Raw genomic sequence first — 26,547 nt, forward strand, 5'->3', positions numbered from 1 at the left:
AAAGTGTTTTAAGATGGTAAAAAATGCTATCACAATTTCTCCACATGATCAAGTAATCAGGGTAATTCCTGAATTCTGCAAGTATCGGGATAGAGTGGCAGCGATCTTAATTGAACAATCCAAAACAGAGCTAACTGCATGATAAAGAGCTAGGGGTCAGATCCGAATACAAGTTTTGATAAGATTATCCCCGTATCAACTCCTAAATTTAACATAAGCCAGTTACAACCACAGTTCACAAATTTCTGAGTCTCGTATTCTTGCAACTTTACTCTTCCAAGTGTACACAAATCATACCACAAACTCCAAACACATAATGAAATGTGAACAGCATTCACAAGGGAACTTATACTGAGGTTACTGAAAACACTGGCCTCTTGAATGAACTCAAACAGTGAAGCAGAACGTAATCCCAACATAATCTCCATAATCCAGACAAAACTGGTATATCCTTAACATAACAATAACACAGTTGAAGACTCAAAATCTGATTCAGATTAAATAAAAAATGACAAGGTAACAAAACAAAAGTAAATTCTTGTTGCTAAATACTAGTCTAAGCACCCTTATCCGCTTTAGCAGCTGTAGCAGCAGCTTGACCACGGAGACGACCAGTTCTTCTGGCAGCAATGAGACCAACCTTTTGTCCAGGCGGGGCATCCCGACGAACAGTGCTGGCATGACCAATGTGTTGATGGTTACCACCACCATGAGGATGCTCCACAGGATTCATAGCAACACCACGAACCTTGGGCCATGAGTTCCTCTTCACTCTGAACTTATGATATGCATTTCCAGCCTTCAAAAGTGGTTTCTCGGTACGTCCACCGCCAGCAACCTGGCCAACCATGGCACGGCAACCACTAGGCACAATCTTCTTGGCTCCTGATGGCAGCTTAATCCTGCAACCAAAACGAACATGTCAAGATAAACATTACTCAAACTCTGAATACCCACTGGAAATCATTAAAAATGATGATAACCTAACAACTCAATTACGCGATCCAAGAGCAAGATTAATGCCGTGAAGGTAAGTGATTCAGCAGAACAACATCTCCAAAACTCATTCCAAGTTCATAATGACAAATCAAATTTAAAAGTGGCTCTATATGTCATGAGTTAGCATACAGAAACTATAGCCACGAATGACCAATGACACCTATTAAATTGGATGGAGAAACTCCCAATCAAATTTAGGATTTTCACCAATCCAATCCCTTGACCTATTTCTACCAAGAGATGTAAAGCTAGGTGTTGCAACAGTAGATATCGGGGTAAATAAGAAGAAAAACCTTTAAATAAGCCATTCGCCGCTTGTTATCATAATCTAGTATCCACAGATCAGACAACTGCTAGATTATGCATGTTCAACATAAGAGATAACTGAAAATATGTAAGCATCAAGCAAGGAAACATATCACCAATAAACGATCCAAAAACACAACCCACAACAATAATTCATAAGATAACAGAATACAGAAGAACACTCGAGAATTTACGAATTGAAAGAAAATTCAACACCTAGACAAACATTTTCCCTACTATTCATCAGACAGCATATCGTATTACTCAAATTATACAGCATAATCAAATCGCCAAACAAAGTAATTAGCTTAACTGTACCTAGTGGTTCCATTGTCCGGGTTGTGGGAGATGACAATAGCGTAATCCCCAGAAGCCCTGGCGAAAACTCCACGGTCTCCCACATGATGCTCGACGTTGCAAACGACGGCACCCTCAGGAATAGATCTCAGCGGCAAGACGTTGCCGACGACGAGGTTGGCCTTCTTCCCGCAGTAGACAAACTGGCCTGTGTACATACCCTCGGCGGCAACAAAGAGCTCCTTCTGGTGCTGGAACCGGAAGGGGTGGCGGAAGGTAACTCGGGCAAGCGGGGCGCCGCGGCCAGGGTCATGGATGATCTCGGTGACGACGCCCTTGAGGTAGCCATTGCGCTCGCCGAAGTCGAGGGAGCGGAACCGGGCCGGGCCCTTGCGGTGGTGGGTGTGGGACTTGAAAACGGACCCGGCTCCCTTACGCTGTGCTCGGATCACACGACCCATTTCAGGGACTGATACGTGTGCGAGTGTGTGTGTTTTGGGGAGAAGGGACGGCGGAGGAGGATGGAGAATGAGAGATGGTGATGATATAGCGTTAGGGTTTTAGAAACCCTGGTTTCTTCAGTGTTGCGGTTGCCCTAGCTGCTTATTGGGCCACACAAACAGGCCCAATATATGTTATTCTCCTCGCCCGATTACGTATTTCAGCCCGTAGTGTCTCAAATTGGGCCACATCGGTATGTTGACAGTAGGCTGGACTAACATTTTCTATAAAAGAATTGATCATTCCATACGCTATACATTACCACGATTCAACATTTATAATAAATTAATAAATATTAATCTCGATCATATAAAATATTAAGTTTTGAATACAGATAATTAATATTGATTATAATCAAAACATTTGCAGTTGTTTTACAAAAATAATAATTTATAACAGTTATAATTAATTAATATTTATCATAATTTTTTACTTTTAGTTAGAGTGACCCTGATTAAAAAAATATATATTTGTTATGATGAATTATTTATATTTGTGCAAATGGACTTTCTTGTTGAAAATTCTAGTCCTAATGGATTTTATGTAAGCCATTCAATCGTCTTATAAATAATATATGATCGAAATAATTAATTATATGATAAATATGCTTAAAATAGAGACAGTGATTGTTTGTTAAATTTATTCTTTTTAATTCATTGCTTCTATTTAATACACAATAATGTTCTCCATTATCGAAAATCACTAAATATAGTGTGCACAAATTCGATCTCGTGATTTTAAATTACTTTATTTGCAAATATGCATTTAATTTGAGAAATAATATTTGATTTATAGAAATGCATAGAACGTGTTTCGTATTGTCAATAACAATTAAATTTCATAATATATATATAACAATTTATACAATCAATTGGCTAAACAAAAAATCACAATAGAAACTACCAAATATCAAATCAACCGCCGTCGCCAAGGGACCAGCTTCCTGATTTGATTTGGCTTTAACATATATGTAGATATATCGGGGAGAGAGAGAGAGAGATCCTTACATCGTTGAACAACTTTTATAACCCGTCGCAATCCCTCATCAGCTCCTTTTTCATTCCACGCATTCACTCCTTCCGCCAAATAAACGCTAAGCGATTCTTGCAATCTCAACTTTTTTTATTCTCTAATTGTTTCTAGCTTTCCCTTTTCAACTCTATACAAAAACCCTTGCGCCAATTTATTGTTGCTGGTTTTTCGGATCATACTTTGTGTTTTTCTCATACATTATATATACGCAAGCACACATGAAGCGAGGTTATCAAGAATCTTCATCCTCGGGTTCTTACGAACCCCCTCACTCCAAATTCAAGCACAACCCTGAAGGTATTGCTTTCTCTATCTAGATGAGGAAGTAGGGTACCATTCCTCTTCATCCCCCCTTTTCAAGAAAATAATTTGATTACATGCGAATTTCTAGGTGATTTCTTGATTTAATGTTAGATTTCGGTACGGGTTTTCTTCGAGTTTCATCGTATTTTTGCTGTTTAAACTGATTCTGAATTGGGGTTGTAAGAAATTCTGTAAATTTGTTTGTAATATAATTTTCTTTTTCATTTGGGTTTTAGTTTTGGATGGTAGAATTGTTTTAGCTGCTGCATTTTGATTTTGTGTTGGGGTTTTAAGTGCTTCTTGTCCTGATTAGGTGATGGCCGATTTTTGGAGGATGAGAGTACTAAGATATTTGCAAAGAAAGTGGCTGATCATTACAGTGCAAGAACGAACCAGACTCTTGAAGAGCGAGAAGCAAGTCCTATTATTCACTTGAAGAAACTCAATAACTGGGTACTTATTGGAGTTTATTTTAGCACTTCCTGATACTTTTCTTAAGTTCTTTCCTGAGTACATTCATGAGCTAGTTACCAGTAAATGCTATTGTACTTAAACTGTTCATGAAATCCTAGGTAAAAGTGATACAAGAGAAGTTTTCTAGTAATTTCTTACTGCTTGTTCTGTTCAACAGATAAAGAGTGTCCTGATTCAACTATATGCTAAAAGAGGAGATGCGATTCTTGATCTGGCTTGTGGGAAGGTAGCTCATAAAGTGGATACTTTTTTAGATTGGTTGGCATTTATGTTTGTTTGTCAATTTCGGCCTTTGTTTTGTCTTTTATTTGTACCAGGGCGGTGATCTCATCAAATGGGACAAAGCACGGATTGGTTATTACGTTGGTATTGACATAGCTGATGGCTCGGTAAAGTGCCAGCTTTAAACTTCCTTTTTTTCCATTATTTGTCATTATCTTGGCAACAGCAAACTCGATTAGATAAATAATGTTGGACTCTGTTTTAAAGAGTTAAATTTCTTTTGTCTCCCTGGATTACTGAGTTTGAGCTTCCTGTGCTCACCCTAGTAATCCCCTCGTGGAACAATATTACGAATTCTTTGAAATAGATTTCAGTGGCTCAAATCACATTAATGAGACTCTGCATTCTGCTATAGTTGATGAGTATTCTTGTAATTCTACCCATTTCGTTTTTTGAAAAATTATTTCGATCTTCATATCTCAAAATGATCTGAAATATATTTTACTATTGGCTCTACAATTGATGCATCTCAAAACTACTAATTATTCTCTCACCTGGAATATTACATTATCATATATTATTATCTTATTCACACCAATAACAAAAAGTGCCTGCTCTGATATCAGATAGAAGACTGCCGTACACGATATAATGGTGATGCAGACCATCACCAGCGCCGCAAGAAGTTTTCCTTTCCTGCCAGACTCATATGTGGAGACTGCTTTGAGGTAATTCCTTTAATACTCTTCTGGCTATCCCATTGTGTCTTAGAATTGTCCAAGTAATCAAGTGATGCGATTTCCTGATACATATGAACAAGTCATCAAATGGTTATATTTATGATGAGGTGTGTAACTGGATTATGGTCTATGTAGAACTAGCTGAAGTTAATCGCCATGCCATTTAATAATATTAGTCACTGTATAATTCTTTCATTTGTGTGTTGCAGGTTCGGCTGGATAAGATTTTGGCAGAAGATGCTCCATTTGATATTTGTAGCTGCCAGGTTAGCCGTTCTTTTGTATTTCTCTTAACTAAGCATCTTCCTATCACATTCCTTCCCTCCTTCCCTCTCAATCATGCAATTGGACAAACTCTGTCACTCTGTAGTATATTTCACCAACTTTAGGATCTACTCCAATAAAAAGTGACAAAAGAAGGCTATGAACATTTTTCTTCTTTGTCTCGGCAGGAAATTTTTTTTGCTCTTAGTTGATTAATAATACATGTGAAGCATCATTTGCATGGACTTAGATTGACTACCTGAAGTAACCTTTATCTGTAACAATACAAGAGTCTATCCTAGAATGGTATCGTCTTTATATGTGTTATATGCCGTTCTGCTACTGATACTTAGAATGTATAATCATTACTCACATTTTGTACATTATGTTAATTGTCAAAACCGACTTGCAGTTTGCCATGCATTACTCTTGGTCTACTGAGGCACGTGCTAGGCGAGCTTTGGCAAATGTGTCAGCTTTACTTCGGCCTGGAGGCATCTTTATTGGAACAATGCCAGACGCCAATGTTATAATAAAAAGGCTCAGACAAGGTCTTATTCTGTCTGAAGCTGTTTACATTTCTGCTTACACTTAACTGTATGTTTAAGAATATATTAGAATTATTCAGTTTCTAAAACAGAAACCATTTTTTCTATTATAAAATAATTTATGTTATGATTGGCTAAATTGAGGAACTGTCGAAGGAATTTTACATTGTAGTGCCATAAATGATATCATTGAAACCCTATCCTATTTGTGAAAGTGGGTCCTCCTGGAATGCTAGAGTTGGATTAAAGCAATTGTACCCTGCTTTCATTTGATTCTTTGACTTGCAATATCACCATTCTTTAGGACTTTTCTGCTCGATGGACAGTTAGTAGCCTGCGTTTCTTTGATTCGTTAGACCTGCAAATATCTCCAGTTTCTTTTGGATTGTTCAGGTTGATATACCATTATATTATATGTATTGTGTTGCAAATCCTTTGGTATTTGGTCTTTTATCTAAAGGAACAATGCTTGTTTCCATCATGTTGATTCATGTTTGAAGGGTAATATATTTGGTCATAGGAGATTTTTAGTTGTTATTCAGTCTTTTAAGGCTACAGCTTTTAGTGAATATTCTCAATTAGTTAAAGGATTCATTCTTATGCCCCAGACTAAGCCATAAATTCTTTACCCAGTCATATATATGCACTCTGGAAATGACGCCTCCTTACTGCTCTGGCATGCATTTGCCTTGCTTTCCAGCTTCTTCACTTTCTGATTTGATATTGGAAGAAACATCTATAAAATACATTCTTGTTTGGTACATGTTGAATTTGATGGTTTCCCGATAATTGCAGTTTGACCAAGTAAATGTCATAGAGCTGTTAAAAAGTTTATATTCCACAACCTTTTATAGTGCCTTCATTCATGTCTTTCTAACCCTTAACCAAACAAGTGATCCATGATTTTGTTCTAGGAGAAAACAGTCTTAACTAAAAATCTTTCCCTGATGAATGCAGCTGAGGGCCTGGAATTCGGTAACAGTGTATACTGGATACGTTTCGATGAAGAATTTGAAAAAAAGGTGAATCCTTACATTCCCAAGCAAGGTTCTGGTTGAAATAGCTTGTTTCCATTAGCGTTGGCTGCCTCTAAATTACCATACTCTCCTTTTTACACATTGGCTGCTTCCAGAAATTCAAGTCTTCAAGTCCCTTTGGCATCAAATACACGTTCCACCTAGAGGTAGAGAGCTTCTGCCCTTTCTGATAGTTTCCTATTTGTTACTATTACTTTCTGAGGCTGGATTTGTTTTGCTGGAATTCTTTACATTTACAACACATTGTTTGTTTCCCTTCCAAAGATGTCCATATGGCAATAATTTCAGTACCTCTTGCGCAGGATGCTGTTGATTGTCCTGAGTGGATTGTTCCTTTTCATGTCTTCAAGGCATTGGCTGAAGAGGTATTAATTGCTCTGCTTCTGGATTGAGCTGTCATTTGTGCTAGTTTGGCACTAATCTGTTGGGATTGACTTTTGTTTTATCGTTAGAAATTAGGAAGTCTGGCCACCAAGCTATAGCTTTTGGATACGCTCTTATTTGTTGTTCTCAAATTATTCTGCACATTGTAGTCTTGAAAGCACAAAACATTATGCTTGCAACTGCCTAGTGGTGAATACATTATAACAAAAGGAGATTGCTCCTCTGGTTACGAAAGAATTAATCAAGCCGCTCATAAGTTGTGTCACAAGTTTACTCTTACGCCATTCTTATATTCCAAATATGCAGCATGGTTTGGAGTTGGTGTTTGTCAAAAACTCTCATGCATTTGTGGATGAGTACTTGAAGAAACCTGAATTTGTTGAGCTCATGCGAAGACTAGGTGCTTTGGGTGACGGTAAAGAAGACCAAAGTAAGTCTTTTGCTTAATTTTTTGGATAATATCCTAAGACTGTTTAGGTTTTATGTAGTTAATTTTGCAGCTCTCGATATCATTGGTGGATTTAGGTACTTCCAACTAATGCTTCATCCTTGATTTGTCTGAAAATTTGCTTTTAGGTACACTATCACCAGATGAATGGGAGGTGGCCTACTTATATTTGGCCTTCGTTTTGAGAAAGGTGACAAACTTGGATTTGTAGCGCCACTGCTCTTTCTCACATTCATAGTGATCTTATTGAAATCTTCTACATAAACATGTGGATGCACTAAATTACTTCAAATTTTTGTGATCCACACCAGCCATACATTTCCAACAATATATCACTTTCACAAATTTTCCACTGTGTTTTTTAAAAAATTATTTATCATTATAAAATTTGACTTAGCCAAAGTTCATTTTCTTTTGCAGCGTGGGCAACCAGACCAGGCCCGAGGAAGTAGTAGACGGGACAAAGGTAAGATGCACCTGTCGAAGGAGGATATCTCGTACATCAGGTCATGATGTGCGATAACCAATGCATAATATTCTCAAGGTTTCTGTAATAATATTCCAACAGAACAGCTGTTGAAGAAGGCTGGATAGAGGAAACTGTTATATCAACCATCGGAAGTCATATCAACGACCCTCCTCAGTCCCACCATGAATTGCAATATCGAATTCCAGCTGCTAACCAGTTTTGAAGAGATCCAATAAGTTGCTCTGCCGCCGCTTATGGCCACATAGCCTTCAAGTTGAGATTTGTTTCTTTGTTCTGTTTCTATCAAGCATATTCTGAGAGGCATACCCGGTGACCAATTTTCGTGGAACGAGTCACCTATGTAGCGTTCTCAGTGTAAACAAATATTTAATCCCGTTCAAGTGCAATTTGTATGGACAACTCAAAATATGAATGTAAAAGTGATGTTCAAGTCTGAAGCAAGATATTGCCCTCTGTCAGAACAGTAAACTTAGCTTGACATGATAAGAGAAAAGAGATCAACAAAAGACTGTTCACTTTTTCTTAAACTGCATTAAAACCATAACAAGATCTTCATCTCAGGCATGTGTTTAAATGCAACGAGAGCTCAAGACAAGTCCACGGAAAATCTTTCAGTTCTTACTCAGAAGTAATGGACATAGAACTAGGTAAGGAAAGCAACAAGGTACACCCTTGGTTTTAGCTTCGACAAATTCCAAGACTCAGCTTGCAAATGATGATTACGCTCGTTTCAGCACAATCACCAGTATGGCCATGACTGCTAAACCCATAAAAGATGCTTCCATCCAAGTGTCCCCAGTTACTCTTGCAGTTCCATCAGAATCCACAACCACTCTATTCGTTCCCTTACCTCCAAAGAAATTTTGGAAGAAATCAGACAAGCCGCTCATCATACCAACGATAGTACACCTGATCTTCTGAAGAAAATCCTTATATCCACTGGCATGCTTGGATGAGTCATTAAATGTTTTTGCCTGATCAAGATTATCAGTATCTGCAACCAACTCCAAATTCAGATTCATGCTCGAGCAGGCTGAACCATCAAAGAAAAATCACAGCAATGATTGTCCTTATCACGCTCAATTGTTATCTGAGAAATCGAATGTGCAAACATAAATTCTTACATGTCTTCTGTGACTGCAGAAACTCCTGAAGCTCTTGGTTTTGTAACACCGCATTCCAAACATTTGGATCACAGGCAATAGAAGCAACAACATTCTGCCAAAAGCATCAGGCAGGGATATCATAGTCACATAACTACTAAGTCTGTCAAAACTTCTAATGCCATTAAATTCCAAATCCGTAAAAAATCAAGTAGTTAAAAGTTTTTTAAATCTAAAGAATTCACATTTTGAAGTAAAAAATTTAAGCAAAGTCTCAAGAATTCACTTGCAGGGAGGAGGTCCATATGCCAATAGTGGCATTACCGAAAGAAGCCTTAAACCATAACCACGTATTGCTAAATACATGAAATTTGAACCATGTGCTAAGAAATATGAACACGTAAAAGATTTTAACATCTCCCATGAACCCCAGGTTATAGGGACTCAAGCCATAGCAGGAAACAGGGACTGTATGCAACCAGTCACATACTAGTCTATCACGGAACACATTCTTAGTTAAGATGTTGACAAGCAAAAAAATGGATGGAAAACAAATCATGCAATCACTCAAGAATCAATCACTATAATGAGTAACGAGCCATTATTTCCATATCCCCGCTCCTTCTCCCAAGAGAGAGCACGACAAAAATGAAATAGGGTTCAGACTTCTATATGTAACACTACTGTTAAACGGTTGAGACAGAGGGAAGGACAGGAAATTTCAAGCAAGCAACAGCATGTGAGTCAAGCCGCTTTCAGTGAAAAGAGAACTTGAAAACAATCACATGCTTCCAATTCCAGTAAGTAAATGTATATTTTCTGTAAACAAAATCAAAATAAGCTAAAACACCTGGGCCGCAGAGCTTTCACTTAAAAACCTAAACGCCATAATCGCAGGGGCTGGTACTGCAGGTGCAACAGCAATGCCAGTGGTCACACAAGCTTTGGTCTCTGCAGCCTGTTTGTCTGAAAGAGGGGAACTAGACCCGTGATCTCCCACAAAGGAACCCTCACATCCAACTGAATTGGGTGATGAGAGATAGGTCCTGAAATTTAGAAATTCAGGAAAAACTTCAATAACCATATGCAGCATGAAATATACTGAAAAGTAGAGATCAGTGCTTGCTCGAGTCCCGACCAAACAAAATTTGCAATTACTCAACTTCACAAATAATTGTGCTTAATAATTTCCCCATTGGAAGTTCAATGAGGTAATATTCGAGTGATGGAATGCTTTGCTCGTGGGGTCCTTGGTTTACAAAGCGGGAAAAATGCAATTTACTGTAATAGAAGAAATGAGGGGGGGGGGGGGGGGGACAATGTGGGGAAGGCGATTAAAAAAAGGCAAATTTCCATTGTATTTTGAAAAAAGAAGCAAATTACCACCTATTCAGACCATTGATAGGGGTACTTTGCTTCATTTAGATTTGCTAAAAAAAATTCAGTTTTTTTTTCTCATTTCACATGCTAGATGGTAAATTGCATTTATCCCTTTATCAAACTCAGTAGCTTCCTCAGAACTTATGACTAAGCTATGGAGAATAAAATATCAAAAATCCAATAATTGCTACCAGAATTAATCAATGATTACAAGACTAATGATAATAAATCAAAAGAATCAGTCTGAATCAGAACTGTGAAAAGAAGGATTTCTCATTACTGAAATAAAATGAGAAAGAAACTTCAGAGATGATAGAGAAAAACAATAGCATACCAAAAAAAAGATCGATGGATATTCAAACCCTTCAGCATGATTGATGCAATTTCAACAAAACTTAATATCGAACTTTTCGAGAAGAACAAAGAAAATACTTGTCAAGAGCAGCCGTGAGTTCAGAAGTGGCCTCTCTCGCTTCCTGAAGAGTTGGCACCCCGCCAAACACAACCCTCGGCATCGGGTCAGCGACCCCAACCACAGCCTCCTCCTCCCCACCAGCGAACACCCAATCATCCATCTCCAAACAAGGCCTCTGCACCCCAGCCTCCACCTGCGAAGTCACAAGCTTCACATCCTCCACGGTGGCCGCCGGAGGACGGATGGAAGCGGCCCTTCGGGCGGCAGAGGAGACCGAATAGTGCTCCGCCGCGATGCCGCGAAGACCACCCGAAGCGGCGGTGATCCCCGCCACCTTGGCCGCGACCCTCATCGCTCCGCCTCCCATTGTGTGTGTTTGTGTTAATTGAAAATTTAAGGTTATTAAGAAATAGTTTTTAAAGAAGGGGGAAAAGATCTTTTTATCCATCAGCGTAGAGTCCTAGATGGACCAGGACTCTGACACGTGTTACATTCTCTGCGGGGTGTGGGACCCAATGCTTGAGTGGATAATTTTACTTGAAAAAACAAAAAATTAATATTTAAAGAAATTCGTCTTTTAAAATTGAAATCTCATAAATAAATATTATGAATGATTACACTCTCGTTATCTCAAATTTAATGTAATTATACATAAATTTTTAATAATTCAAAAAATTACATCTAACACTTTTGAGATTTGTTTCAATTTAATAAATAAGTCCATTCGTTAGTCATAAATATCAAATTTTTTTATATTAACAAAAAAATTGAATGATATCTATTCCCGATGGACTTATTATCACTTCTTTCAAATCAAATAATTTTTTTCAATTAAACTATCATTATAATGATAAAAACACACAATTTCTTATGAATTAATTTATGAATGCATAGAGTAATTTAATCATTAAAATATTTATTTATCTAAAATAAATCAGTAATGGCTCAATCCAAAAAAAATATAATTATGATTTATTAATATAATAAATTTAATAAATTTTAGAAAAACTTATTTATTAGAGAAAGAAAACCTAAAAAGTATTGCATTTAATGAATTCTATCACATATATATATATATATATATATGGATGTTCTTTTCTTAAAGGCGAAGGAACAAATGTGTCCCAATTTACAAAGTAATTTTTATTTGGGCTATCCTTTCCACAAGCTAAGCCCACACAGTTTTATCTTTAAAAGTTAATAAGGCCCATATCTATTGGGCCTAATCCAACTCTTTCTGTTTGTTCGTTGGCTTTGGGGTACTGATCATGTGGATTCCTTGGACTGCATTGTCCACGTGACAGCCCATGTCACTCTAAATGGGAGCTAGTTGGATTCGTTTGTTGGAAGCAGCAAGTAACCACTTTTCTATATGCCTAGTTGATCTGACAGGACTCCTTCGAGTAGGCATTTTTCTTTGGACATAACTCCAGATAATCCTACAAAGCCGATATCCTAAGAATTCTTGGGATATCTCAACTGCAGTTAATAAGTTTAGAAAGATCTCTTGAAACTCCTCTATAATAGATGCTGCTAAGGTAAGTCAACACTGTAAGTGAGATTCAGTAAGCTCATCTTGTCTCTCGAACAACAAGGATATGCTAAGCCTGCTATTTTTTCCGCACTTTTTCACTCAAATTTCAACTTCTATTTACATATTCAAGAATTTCACATTTAACTATACCAATTATTTCATTGTCATCTCGCTTTTACTCAAGCTTTTCTTGTGTTATTTAGTCAAAATATTTACCGACTTAAATAATTGAGTGCTAACTATTTACTTACCCGGTTAGTCCTCTGTTTAACTTAGAATTTTTATGAAGATCTTTCGACCTTTTGTAGTGCTGCTGGATCCGAACACGCATCACTACTGTATATACAGAGCAATATCGATATATGTGGGACTCAATCAGAAAAATATTGTATAGTGAAACTCCCGAGATCTTAACCTTAACATTGAGATAAAAAACTCATTAGCACCTCAAACATTTTCAAATAATATAAAATCGTATAAGTTTCGCACTTTCATTTTGATCCTACAATTTCTCTTACACAATATGACAATATTAATTGATATTATCATCGAAGTTAGGATATTATTTATATAAGAAAAAGTATAATGAATTCCAATGTACTAAGAAAAAGATTAAATCTTTTCAAAATGTGAAAATTGTGATAATAAAACAACATCATATGTAGATATAAATCTCATTTCCAACATCACAAAGAAAATAATTTTTCTAATTTTTTATTTTATTTTGATTAACTTTCCTCAAACTTAGTACACAACCCTATTTATGGATTTTTAAGTACGATTTCTAAATTAGGGATTCGTGGAAGAAAATACAAGCAACCCATTGTCATATTACAAATGAGTAAATTATCTTTTTATAAAAAAAAAATTTGTAATTTATCCTTTCATGTTTTTTAGAATGAAGCAATTTACCTCTCTAGATAGGGAGATAAATTGTTTCATTTTAATTAATACGAGGTAAATTACTTAATTTTAGTGGATAATCTACTCATTTACAATATCACGGGTGGATAAATTGCATTAATCCCAAAATTTGTTGGAGCGTACCCAAATGAATATAAAGGAGCTTTCCCTTTTGCCTACAAGAGAAAAAGAATGCAACTTGTCGCCGATGAAATGAATTTTATATTCTAAAGTTTATTGTATTTTTATTTTAAATAATATGTATAAGTATATTTTATTTTTAAAAAAATTATATAATTACGGTAAATGAAATGAAAAAATGCAACCATTATGCGCCTAAATAGCTATTACGTTGCTGCCCGTTCTAAGATTTTTATTCTTTCAATTTCAAGATATATTTTTTTAGCAGGACTATGATAAAGAACTTGGACACCACCTAATTTTATTTAACCTTATAAATTCAAACTTTATTAATAATTTAAACTTGGACATTTGCATGGGTTGTAGGGTCTAATAGTAAATTCATAATATTGATTCGGTAAGAAAATAAAAATTTAATTTTGATAAGGATTGATTTATAATATATAATCCATTAAAACTTAATTCTCCGACGTATTAATAGAGCTACCATAACAAAATTGAATAATATTTCAAAGTAAGACGCGATGACCGTTAAATTTCTTTAGTTGGTGTAATTGGTAAAAAAAAAATTATTAAAAAAACGAACTTATAAGATTACAAAATAAGATATTAGAAACTTTAAAAAAAATTAAAAAAAAAGTCAAGAGTTCCGAATTTATTTTAAAATCTTAATAAACTAATTGAATTTTTGTGAACAAGGAAAATGGGGTGGAGATGCTTTGCTTGGGAGTTATCTAATCTTATCTAATACAAAAAGATTAAGGACATGAACAAGGAAAGAACAAAAAATTAAGCAAGCAGATCATCAATCCACTATAATCAGGACATCTGATTCCCAAATCTTTACACTACTACCAAAATACACCAACTCCTACCTACAATTAATTATTAGTGAAGTTATATAATTTTTTTTTTTTTTGTTCTTTCTCGAGGAAAGATCAAAGCTCGAACCCGTAATTTATCTTTCAAACCAACAAATAAAGCATCGTTGTTGGGGCTGTTGGGCCACTTGAACGTCCCTTAACGTGGAGTAATAAACTGCGCAAAAACTTGTCTATGTTTGAGCTGCAAATCCATTCTCTTTTCTGGCATTCTCCTTCAATAATCCACCTGTATTTTCCACACAGTTTTGAAAAACAAGAAATCAAGATTTATTTTATTTCATTTAATTCTCAACTGTAGATACATAAGTAGCATAATAAATGAGAATAAATTCAAAGTTTCAGTTATTCTAACAGCGCAAACAAGGCATAAAGTTGAGCCAAGGAAGTTTTTTTCAAGGAAATTCTAGCCCAGATCGAAATTTGAACAAATTATACGGTAAGCATTATATTTTTCGTGTGATTGGTACAGAGTTAAAAAAAAAATAATCAATCACGTCACAAATGTATCCACTTGCATTATAATTATTTTGATTCGACCAAAATCCTGATTTGAATTTGAATTTTCCATTGATTTCCTAGCTAGTTCAGACCTCTTTTTACTCTTTTCACCTGTGATGACCAGAAACAGTACAGGTAAAGGGTTTCTTTTCTTTTCTCAAATCCAACAATGCCATCGCACGCTTGTACCTTGTTTGTCTAAAGTAAAATCCCAGTTATGTTCAGTCAGTGGCCCTGTTTGGTTCGACTATTTTGCTTGAAGAAAGGAAAGAAACAATGGGGAAAAGGAAAGTTCAAAGAAATACAAGTAATTGATGTACAGAATTCGAGCTTAAAATTTTCCGGCAAACAAAGCACAAAAGTGGAAACTACTCACTGCTGGCGGTGCAGTGCGGCGGATCTTCAAAGAGCGAGAGAGACAGTTGCTTCTGAGCAACCCCAATATCAATGACTATCAGCCCCGAGCCGGGATCATCAACCGTTATATCTTTGACGGGGAGCCATAGAAACAGCTCCTCCTGCGACAGCCCTTGGACGCCGGTGAGGCTGCCGTAGGTGAGATTAGCGCGCAGCTCGCTCTCGTACAGAGCCATGGTGTCGAACTTGGCCAAACACGGGCCGTAGAGGAACACCTGGAGGAGGCCCGAGCCCGAGAAATTGAACGACTTGACCTCCTTGGGGAGGAGGCCCGGCGGCAGGCCCATGGATTTTAGGAGGCCGTGGATGGAGGAGGAGCGGCAGCGCGTGGGAGAGAAGAGGAAGAGGAGGAGGAGGAAGAAAAAGGGTAGTAGAGATTGGGTGAAAGCCATTGAAGAAAAGGGGAAATGAAAAAGTGAGAGATTGATCAGAGGGTTTAAGGAGTTGTTTGGAGGGAGGGAGGGAGTTTGGGGAAGTAAAGAGAGATTGTTTTAAAAGCGGGAGGAGGGTTGATGTTGTTTTACTAATTTGCCCTTGGATTTTCAATTATTTGATGTATTTTTATTTTTTATGCTATAAAACAATCTAAAAAACTTTAATTTTTCAATAATAATTTTGTTAGGAAATTGTAAGATAGAATTATGTTACGAGGTGCGTTTGTATGGTTTGGAGCTATAATTACTGGAATTCTCATCATAGAATGTAATTGTCGTGAAATTACTGTAAACAATTAGTTATCCTAACATATAATTTCAAGATTTTATTAAAAAAACGTGAAAATAATTACGCTTCATTAAAATTGAACACATAATTTCAAGTAGTAAGCGACTTGTAACCTCAAAAAATTGGAGACTCCACCATATAGAAAACTATGTTTTCAGGACCTACTCTAGAAGTCTAAACTCGTGTTTTCACGGATTTTCAGAACTTCACTCTCAATTTTTGCTATGTTTGGACGGAAATAAGTCCAAACAAGGTACAAAGGTGATGTAAAAATGACGCATGAACGAGGTCGTTTCCGTCATTTTTCACTTGAAGGAAAATTTCCAAAAATAATGAAATGGCTGGACTTTGAGACGGAAAAGTCAAATCGAAGCAATTCCGCTAAAAAGAAAGGAACAACGGCTCGGTCACAAACATCCGGAGCCGCTCCGGAGGGCGTAAACGTCATTCCACGAATTTCTCTGATTATACAAAATTTTCTTCATCATTTAGAAGATTTGGGTGATATTCTAATTTTTTTTAAATATTAAAATATTTATATTTTTTTAAAAATAAATTTATAAAATTCAAAATAAGACGTTGAAATATATAATTTATTTACAAAATACATAGGGTTTATAACTTATTTTTAAAATATTAACAATCTTCTTCAATATTCGTTGCAAATTTTTATATATTACTACATTTTATGAATTAAGTTGAATGATTTTATTTCATTAAAATATTATAGGAATTTCTTTTTAAATAAGATTTAGTCTTTTTATAAATTCTATAACGATATAAAATGCATAAATTTATAAAATTTGGATAAATCATATTGACACTCTCTAAAAATTAGATAAAATTACACGTAGACCCCCAAAATTACAGATACACTTTCTGAGGAATGTTAATGTATTTTTTCTTTTTTTGGGTAAATGTAGGTTTCATTAATAAAACAAGATCGTACAGTACAACAGCGTTCAACTGGTGGTTTCTCCCTCAACAGGCCAAGGGATACGCCATAATCTATATAACGCACATGAACTAACAGAACGAGATAAATTAATACTGATATCCTCTGTCTAATATCTGCCACAATAATGGTGGCTATTATATTCGGTGGTCGCTCCGTATACTCAAAGCGTCTCAAATTTCGTTCCCTCAAAATGTGGTAAATGCAAGCAGCCAGGAGTGCACGATAAGCCAAGAATGTTAATGTATTATATCTTTGAAGATATTTGTGTAAACTTTACTACTGAATATTGGGATGTACTTGTATTTAAAATTATAATTTCAAGGGATGCAATCTAACCTCATGGATTGTCAATGAAATTTACTTTTATTTTTTATATATATAAAAAAAAAATACACACATACACAAACTTACGAACGTATCCATATTTAAATACAAAATCTCTTATAAAAATTTTTGAATTCAAACCAATAGGCTGTGTTTTGAGTTATGCCAAACACTAGACATCCCTTCTTGGTTGACCTTAGAAGATGGAGTAGTTGAAGTCATAAGCATGGAAAATTGAAATTAACTTTATATTATTAAATCAAATTAATAATTAAAAAGAAATAGCTGAATTATTAAAAAAATAATTACTATTATGATTTATTTTAAAAATTAAATTGTGGAATTTGGTTAATTACAGTTATGCCACTGAGGGTGAAGGGGGAAGCATGCTGTAATGGGCAATTATAGTGCTACCCGTTGGCGGACCAGAATGTCGTGACCAGCTTTATGATTTGACACACGTGGACCTAAAACGTACAGGCTACTTACCTTTCCGGTCACAGAATTATGCGATTTGAGAGGCTCTATGGAGAGAGCTTTGTCTGGAAAAGCAGTTGCCGGTGATTGATTCGGTCCGGATGCAGTTCTAGTCGTCGTCCTCAGTTATTGTGAAGTTGTGCACACTTTTGGTCCAACTAATTATGAGTACAAACTTTTAATTACGGTAAATGGGTTGATGAATATATATATTTTTTAGTAAATTATATTAATATTCTTATAATTAATTTCGTTTCGTTTAGTTAGAAGGAGAGTAAATTTTAAATATTTTCACTTATTTTGGTATGAGAAAAATCGATCGAGAAAAAAAAAATATAATTTTTTATAATTTTACTGAAAAACCTTTCCTTTAAGTATTAGAAAAAAATTAAATTAATATTATATTAATATAATTTTGGTATATTAAAAATTTAAAAATCTTATAAATAAGAATATTTATCAAATAAGAATAAGAATATTTTTTATTAATATAAATATTTATCAAAATGACTATTGTTTATTTATTCTAAATTGTTTAGTTTAAATAAATAAAAATTACTAACAAGATTGTTTAATTGATATTTGACTTTGAAGCAGTAGTTTTCTAACAATTTTGTTATATTTTCTCTGGTAATTATGTATGGTACTATCAGCAGGAAGGATAAAAGAATTGAAGGAAAATTATATATATATATAGACATATATGGGTAATAAAGTAAATAAAAATAAATATTATATTTTTTTGTCTTTTTAGCTTTATACTTTCATGTTTCCGACCAATTTTGGATGAAAACAAATTGGCTCTAAAGGAATTTCATATACATCGAGTTTTACTCCACGCCCACCTATTTTCCCTAACCAAACATTAAATTATCTCTTATATATTTATTTTTACTTTTACTTTTCTTATACCCCAATTTTACCCCAACCAAACACACTCTAAATTAAAATACAATAATATTTTTATTAGTAAAATTACTATTATACCCCGAGGTGTGTTAATATAATTTTTTTGCGGGTGTTTGTATAAGTTATACTTTTAAATAGGGAATATAGTTGTAATTACAAGTATAATTTTAAAGGATATATTTGTAATTTTATAAAAATAGAAATTTTCGTATATATTTTGAACTAACTTTAGAAGTTGCGAATACAATCTACCCTATATTATTTGATCCACAATGGATAATGATTTAATTGAATGTAATGGATTTTAATTGTTCATTTCTTCATATAATTATGTTATACGTCTTCATATAAAATAGAATTGTCCAAATTGTACCATCTCATATAATCTGTTGATCTAAACATGATTAGATAGTTGTGAAAATAGATGGTATCACTGGATCGGATTTGGTCGTGTTTCTCTCGATAAAAGAGACATGAATTTGTAGAGTGTTTTGCAATTTCAACCCGTCAAAGTCACCACTTGTTGGAATTCTTCGAAAATAGCTAACGAAAAATATTTAGCCTATCAAATCAGGTATATGATCATAAAATATTAAATCAATCACAAAATAAATATTATATATTAATTAATTTTAATACATATGTATATGCAAATTATGCAATAAATCTAATATATTTATTATATAATTACTGAATTTTGGTGAATGCAAACCCTAAAGTCTTGAGAAGCTAATTATACTTATGGCATAATTTACATATATATATATATATACATATATTAAAATTAATTAATATAGGGAGTAGATGCATTATAATTATCTTCTTCTTAATCTCTCTGCATATGATACGATCAATTACAACAAGCTCCGTTGAAATTTATCATAATAATAAATATTTTTTTTATTTTTTAAAAATAATTACAGATACCTTCTTAATTTAACAACCGTCTAACAAATACCCATTAAGTTAATATAAGGGGGTATTTATTCGACAGTTGTTACTTTCCGAGTATTTATAATTTTTCAAATAATATTTTTTTTTTAAAAAAAATTGTTATGATTTATCCTATATATAATTAATGTTGGCTTTTGAACTTAGGCATAAATTAGGTAGCAGCTTTTTGTTGCATAAATTATGGGTGCGTCAATCATGCAGTGCATGGTGAAGAACTTTTCATTTGAATAATGAATAATGTGAAAAGAAGCGATATAAATTAATATATAGTTTTTGTATAGGATAAATTAATTAATTAAGCCGTCAACTTTTTTTTTTGTTTTTGATTATTTGCGCCTTAATCAGTGGCTTTCCTCTTTTACTATTTTTAGAAATCAAATTCAAATATTAATGAATTAAGAAATCCCCACATGACACACTACGTGCCTACATTCATTTTCATATATATAAAATCATAATTATGACTAATAATTAAGGTGGGACAATTGGAAAATTTTAAATATATATGATTGATTTTGTTATATATATATTTCATATATATAAAAATGAGGAAATTTTTTATACGTATAACGTGTTTATATTAGATGAAATAAAAATCTAACTCCTGCAATATAATGCAATATAACGTGTGTATGTAAAATACGATAGGGAAAAAATACAAACAACCCTTCTGTGATATTGTAAATAAATATACTTCTTTATGAAGAAAAAAAAATTATTTTATCTCCTTGTATTTTTTAAAATACAATAATTTATTCGCCTTATATTTTTTAAATTACTATTTTTTTAAGGAGTAATTTGCTTATTTATAATACTACAGGGAAGTAAATTGCATTAAACTCTGACAAATAGCATTGGAATCATTACTGGGCCGATCACAAATTTCAGGAACTAGGCCCAAAATACAAAAATCAAATTGTGGTATTTGTTATTGCCTAATTGTTGGGCCTTACTAACCATGTGATGGGTCAATGTTATGTTCAGAAAATCAATTATATAACAAAATAAAGGCCCACCAACTGACGAATTGAAATTTCTATTTCAAATTTTGACTAGTTTTTCGTTGGATTTGATATATACATGCTAGGTGTATAAAAATAATATTATTTATTTTTATTAATAAAAAATTAAGAAATTCATGGCAATGAGTTTGCCACACTTCAAACACCCGCTCCATTCATCTCTCCACCAATAAAAAATTGACTAGATTTTTATTTTTATTTTAAAAAAAAAAGAGAGAAAAGCAAAAGATAATTGTTTAGTAGAAAGAGGCATGCGGCCAGAAATTGCAGTGTAGGCGACAAAATTGGGCCATGAATATGGTCCAAATGGGCCTCTTGTGGAGGCCCGACAATCTGGGTGGGTTTTGGGGGCAGGCCTCAAGATGGGGGGCCACACGTGCCGCTGTCCGCTGTCTTGTCACGGCCACACATGTGGGTGACGCGCTGGTCTTGTCTCCCACCCTTTCTTATTATTAAGAAGGATAATTACACTTTCTTTTATTGAAGTTTGATATAATTACATAAATTTTATGTAATTTGAGAAATTATATTTAGTATTTTTGAGGTTTGGTTTCATCAACAAATAAGTCCATCCTTAGTCAAAATCATTGAATTTGTTGATATTGTCCAAAAAAATTGAATGGAAATTGATGTTTTCCTTCGATTGATTTATTACTGAATTGTTGCAGGTCAAATAATTTTTTCGGATTAATAACCCTTATAATGGTGAAATTATAAAAAAATCTATTTGGCCTGCAATAAGTCAGTAATAAGTCAACCGAGGTTAAATATAGATTTGTTTTAGATTTTTTGTTTATATCAACAAATTCAGTAAATTTTGACTAACGGAGAAATTTATTTGATAGATGAAAGTAAATCTCAAAAGTGGAAAACATAACTTTTCAAATCACATGAGGTTTACGTATAATTATACCAAACCTCGGGAAAGGGGGTGTAATTCTCCCTATTATTAAATTAAGAGGATGTTTTGGCAAGCTTATAAATTCTTTAAAATATTTTATAAAATATTTATAAGGATTTAATTTTTTTTTATAAGATGGAGTTTATAATAAGGTAAAATGTTGGGAGTTTATAAGATTGTTAATGGAAGTATGGAAACAAACTCTTCAATCATTTTTTGTAAAAAATTCAAAACAAACAAAGTGGATTCCCATCGATTAGCCTAGCATGCCTGACCCTATTGAGTTATGAGTAAGGTATCAAACTCGTAATTTCTATACTTATACTCACCTGGTTGGCCCAAAGATTCGACTGGTGCAACAAGATAACCAACAAGCAACAGGGATTCTACGGCATACAAGTTTTGAAGATCTTAAACCACATCATACTGAAAAAGTCCCCAGCTAATTCTCTCTATTTTCGTCTCGGCAGACTTGTCAAGTAGCTGGTAACAAACATCTTAAATTTAGAATAACTTGGACAAGACCCGTTCAAATGATTATATCTTTATTCAGATAAGTCCAAATTTCAGTCTGATTATTCTATTAGTTAGCTAACTCATACAGCTTTTCAACACTGCATCATGGGCTACGACCAACCCTCGGCTTCCAAATCAACCTATAAATAGAAATTGTAATGCAGTCATAATGGTAACTTCATTCATTCATTCACACTCTTACACTTTTTGCTCTCGGTCAACAGCAAGGGTGTGAGTTTTCTGCTCATTTTTTGCACTCTACTCACTCATTCCCACTTGTATTTCAATATCTCATCACTTCACACCAATTATTAAATTATATTTCACGTTATTTTCAAGTATTTCCTTACTCATTATTGATAAATTTAATTTTACTGACTTAAGAATCGATGTGCGAACCCTTATTTTGCAAGTTAATTATCTGATCTTAGGATTTTCTTAAAAATCCATCGGCCGTTGTAGTGTTGTTGGGTTCCAATATGCACCAACTAATATTTTATAAGTTTATATAATCTCATTATTTTAAGAAGTTATTTTAAAATAATCTGTCCTAATATTTTATATTCTCTAAAAGTATTTTATAAGATATTATAAATAAATGAAGTCAAACAATATCGGAATTAATGGTCACTTGAGATAGTTATTGATTATTGAGTAAGCAAGAGTTGACGAGTTTGACCCTTCCATTTCATCTTTTTCCATTGCATAAAAAATTCGTAACCCCAGTCAAGTTTTATCCAACTGAGCTAATTTGATAGCAAGATATTATACTTGCTATATTATTTATTATTATTTTTAAATTTTTATATAAATGATATGACAAATATTATATGTTCACCAAATAATTTGTTCAAATTCAATTCAAATTAAAATTTTTAATTCAAGAAAATAAACGAAACTCATATTTGTGAAATTCCGCCAAACAAATCTTACTTAGAAATTTGAGGGTAAAATTTAATTACTCCACAGAATGAACACTATTATATTGCTCTGTTAACTTAACATCTTATATAAGTAAAAATGCAATTTACCTCATATAATACGTGCAATGAGCAAAAAATTCTCTATAAAAAAGGAATTAGTAAATTATATGTATTTTGAAAAATGAGGTAAATGATTTGTCATGAGGGAGTATTTGTCAGACGATTATTAATTTTAGAAGTATTCATAGTTTTTCAATTAATGAAAAAATATTTGTAATTATGATGACTTTCAAATAAGATCATCCTAAGTTACTCTTATTTGTAAAAAGAAAAAATTATAATTTTAGTCCTGTAACTTATGGTGGGTGGCATTTTTAGTCTTGCACAAATTGATTTTAACAATTTAGTTCTGTAACTTTATAATTTTAATTTTAGTCCTTTTTCGTCCAACTTGGCAATTTACTTGCAATTTTATTCCTGCAAATAAATTCATATAGGACTAAAAATGCTAACTCTCCTAAGTTATAGGACTAAAAATATCAATGCCCAAGTCACAGGGCTAAAAATACGAATTAATTGAGATATGTGCAAATCACATGTAATTTGGCCGGAAAAATATGAAAATTGCCAAATTTTTAAAATTACAGGATTAAATTACAAAAATCAATTCGTGTAGGATAAAAAATACCTCCCTATAAATTACAAGACTAAAATTGCATTTTTCCCCTTGCAAGCATCAACTGTGCTAAACAGTATGCACACGCAATTACTGGATAACTCTTTGTTCATTCCATTACCAACAGCTATGGAAAGAGCAAATTATTGTTGTTAGTATTAATACCGTTAATGGGCGTCGCCATCGCCGTCGCCTTCATTCTAGGTTGGACGGTCTCCATAACGCGTAACTCACTCACTCTGTCAAACTTTAATTTCTTTTGCCGTCTTCTTTTCTGTGTTTAATCGATACGTCGCATTCAACCCCTTCCTTTTCGTCATTATTGTTGATGAGTGTGATGATAACATTTTCCTCACTCTTCTCCCAGAATTATATTGCACGTTGCACGTCCAATCACGACAAATGTATTATACTTGTCTAATTCAGTTGATGAAATTGAGGTTCCATTATTTTAAAATCGTGGGTTTGAATTCCACCCAATGTGTAAGATATTCTTTAAAAAAAATTAAAATAATTAGTAATTTGCACCCTAAAATTATAGTATTTCATCATACTGCAACCCGACACTGTAAAAATTACACTCCTTAATCAATGCGGGGACTACAAAGAAAATTCAATTAAAAAGCTCGAAAAGCAAAATCCCACTAAAAATTAAAAATTATGAAAGAAAATAAAATAAAACAAGATACATAATTCCATAGTGCAAAACAACAATTAATACCCTAATTGTTGTTAATATATCGTATTCTTAATTGAACCATATTTAAAATTCAGCAAAGAACTGATTTATTCATCTAAAATATTGACATTATAAGACATAAACTATGTCCTAGCTATATTACCAAATGACTACTGCACAAAGTTATCAATTCAGTGCAAAAATTTAACTTAGATCTCATCTAAAAATGTAAAATTATACTTTCTCCAAAAGAATTTGAAATTCTTTTTACATCCCCTCCAAAAATTTTTTCTTTATACCTGACACCCTTCTGTATTCTGGACGAAAAATACTAAGAATAACAAAAAAAATATATAAATTTTTAATTTTATCTTTCATTTAATATTTGTATGTATATTTTTGTATTTATAGAAATATAAATATAATATATGTGTGCGGAATGATGTTAACATCATCACAATTTTTTTCTTATATATACAAATTTTTTTCATAAGAATGCTAAATGAGGAGTAAAAATTGAAAATTATGTAATTTTTTTACTAAAGTCCGCATTTTTTTTCAAAGCATAACAAAAGGGAATAAGGTGTAACAAGTGAATTTTCAAAAATGGATGTAAATCTAATATTAGATACTCTTTAAGAAATAGTGTAATTTTATATTTTTAGAGGGGTCTAAGTGTAATTAACTTTTTTTTCTTATGAGATTAAAAGAATTTAATTTGAAAACTACAAAAATGTGGGTCCCGCTTTAATGCTTTATCCTTCTTACATATCATGTCAGCAAAGGAGAGGAACAAAAGGGTGCTACATCAGACATGTGTGGTCAACGAACACGTGGCTGAAATTTGGAGCTCGTCACGCGCAAAGGTGCAGCCCCGTCCGTCCGATTATTTTTGAACACTCCACCAATGGGCAAAGGGGTCGATAGATATTTGGACTCTCTATCTTAATCTTTTCAATCAAGTCCTTCTCGCCGACATTATTATTATTAGGGATAATTACATTTATATTTTTTTAATCGATGTTCTGTTTATATAAATTATTTTTATTTTTTAGACAATTACATATACATTATCAAAAATTCATTATCACTTACATAAATCACTACTTATTTTTTTAAACAAGTACACATACTTTTCTTAAACATGTTAGCAACATTACACAAGCTATCCCTATTTTTGACTGTCGGGGGTAGATTCTGTAATTATACAAAAATATGAATAGTTTGCAAAAATAAATGATTGATCAGGGGTGTAAATGTAATTATTGCTTATCATTATTATTAGAATAAATTACAATGAATAAGATATGATTATAATTATTTTTTTATTATTTAAAAATTAAAAATATATTAAATAATAAATATTTTAATTTTTAATAAAATTATATAATTTTCAAATGAAGGTTTAAAATTATTAACTTTATTTTTATTCAAAAAATTAGACGAGTTGAATATTTTTTTAAAAAAAATATAAAAATATTATCTACTTAGTCCGTAAAAGAATTTCAGAAAAATTTTATAAAATAAGTAAAATTATAAATCATGATTCACAAGGATGTTTTGATCAGTTTACCACAAAAATGATTGAAAATCTAATAAAAACTAACGAATTGAGTTCGTTGTTAAAAAATCATTAAAATCAAGGAATATTGATAATTTTTCCGACAACGAGGGGTTAATTATGCCAAATCTCATAGGAGGTCATTGTAGTTTATTCTTTCTATTAATTAAGCGCTTGTTACGTATTTTTAAATTTATTTTATATATTTGAAATATTATTTTACTTTATTTTTTAGGAATAAATCTAAATTGCTTCTCTGAAATGTTGAAAAAGGGTAAAAAATTCCCCCATAATAGCTAAATCAATTGCAAAAATAGGCGACTGAACTATACTGCCCAGCAGGAAGCGGTAATATGCTTTTTTATTAAAAGATGGGGAGGCTCTTTGCTCTTTATTTTCAGGGTTTTTTTCAATATTTCACGGGTAATTTGGATCTATCCTTTATTTTTATTATTAAAATACTTTTTAAAAATTATATATAAAACCATGATTAAAAAAGCTTGAATGGTGAAATTGAAGAAAAAAAGACAAAGAGATACACCAAAACCAACAAAAACCTCATTTTAATTTTTCTCTTTAAGTGAGGTTAATTTAATCAATAAAT

General features: G+C 33.0%; 4 protein-coding genes across 5 annotated transcripts; 1 reads left to right on the top strand and 3 right to left on the bottom strand.

Moving 5' to 3' along the window:
• Positions 1-395: 395 nt before the first annotated feature.
• On the bottom strand, positions 396-2,146 carry LOC105176744 (large ribosomal subunit protein uL2z). Its single transcript, XM_011099643.3, has 2 exons — positions 1,624-2,146; positions 396-902 (listed from the first exon to the last, which is right to left on the bottom strand). The coding sequence occupies exons 1-2, from the start codon at positions 2,061-2,063 to the stop codon at positions 557-559; spliced, it is 786 nt and encodes a 261-aa protein (XP_011097945.1). The 5' UTR covers positions 2,064-2,146; the 3' UTR covers positions 396-556.
• An 886-nt stretch (positions 2,147-3,032) lies between these two features.
• LOC105176745 (mRNA cap guanine-N(7) methyltransferase 1) lies at positions 3,033-8,486 on the top strand. Its single transcript, XM_011099644.3, has 13 exons — positions 3,033-3,432; positions 3,752-3,891; positions 4,070-4,138; positions 4,230-4,301; positions 4,761-4,862; positions 5,084-5,140; positions 5,551-5,689; positions 6,644-6,708; positions 6,819-6,869; positions 7,026-7,088; positions 7,414-7,537; positions 7,684-7,745; positions 7,976-8,486. Exons 1-13 carry the CDS (start codon positions 3,354-3,356, stop codon positions 8,066-8,068), a joined length of 1,116 nt encoding a protein of 371 aa, XP_011097946.2. The 5' UTR covers positions 3,033-3,353; the 3' UTR covers positions 8,069-8,486.
• A 56-nt stretch (positions 8,487-8,542) lies between these two features.
• Positions 8,543-11,352, bottom strand: LOC105176746 (uncharacterized). 2 transcript variants are annotated; one of them, XM_011099646.3, is made up of 4 exons: positions 10,961-11,352; positions 9,999-10,194; positions 9,170-9,263; positions 8,543-9,039 (listed from the first exon to the last, which is right to left on the bottom strand). In XM_011099646.3, exons 1-4 carry the CDS (start codon positions 11,308-11,310, stop codon positions 8,765-8,767), a joined length of 915 nt encoding a protein of 304 aa, XP_011097948.1. In that variant the 5' UTR covers positions 11,311-11,352; the 3' UTR covers positions 8,543-8,764. The 2 variants fall into 2 exon arrangements, with proteins under 2 accessions (XP_011097948.1, XP_011097947.1); XM_011099645.3 differs by having other exon boundaries at positions 8,543-9,078; positions 10,961-11,351.
• A 2,958-nt stretch (positions 11,353-14,310) lies between these two features.
• Positions 14,311-15,781, bottom strand: LOC105176747 (uncharacterized). Its single transcript, XM_011099647.3, has 2 exons — positions 15,280-15,781; positions 14,311-14,631 (listed from the first exon to the last, which is right to left on the bottom strand). Exons 1-2 carry the CDS (start codon positions 15,710-15,712, stop codon positions 14,576-14,578), a joined length of 489 nt encoding a protein of 162 aa, XP_011097949.1. The 5' UTR covers positions 15,713-15,781; the 3' UTR covers positions 14,311-14,575.
• Positions 15,782-26,547: the final 10,766 nt, after the last annotated feature.

The sequence above is a fragment of the Sesamum indicum genome, linkage group LG13, assembly GCF_026168435.1.
Source record: "Sesamum indicum cultivar Baizhima isolate 11 linkage group LG13, ASM2616843v1, whole genome shotgun sequence".
Lineage (NCBI taxonomy): Eukaryota > Viridiplantae > Streptophyta > Magnoliopsida > Lamiales > Pedaliaceae > Sesamum > Sesamum indicum.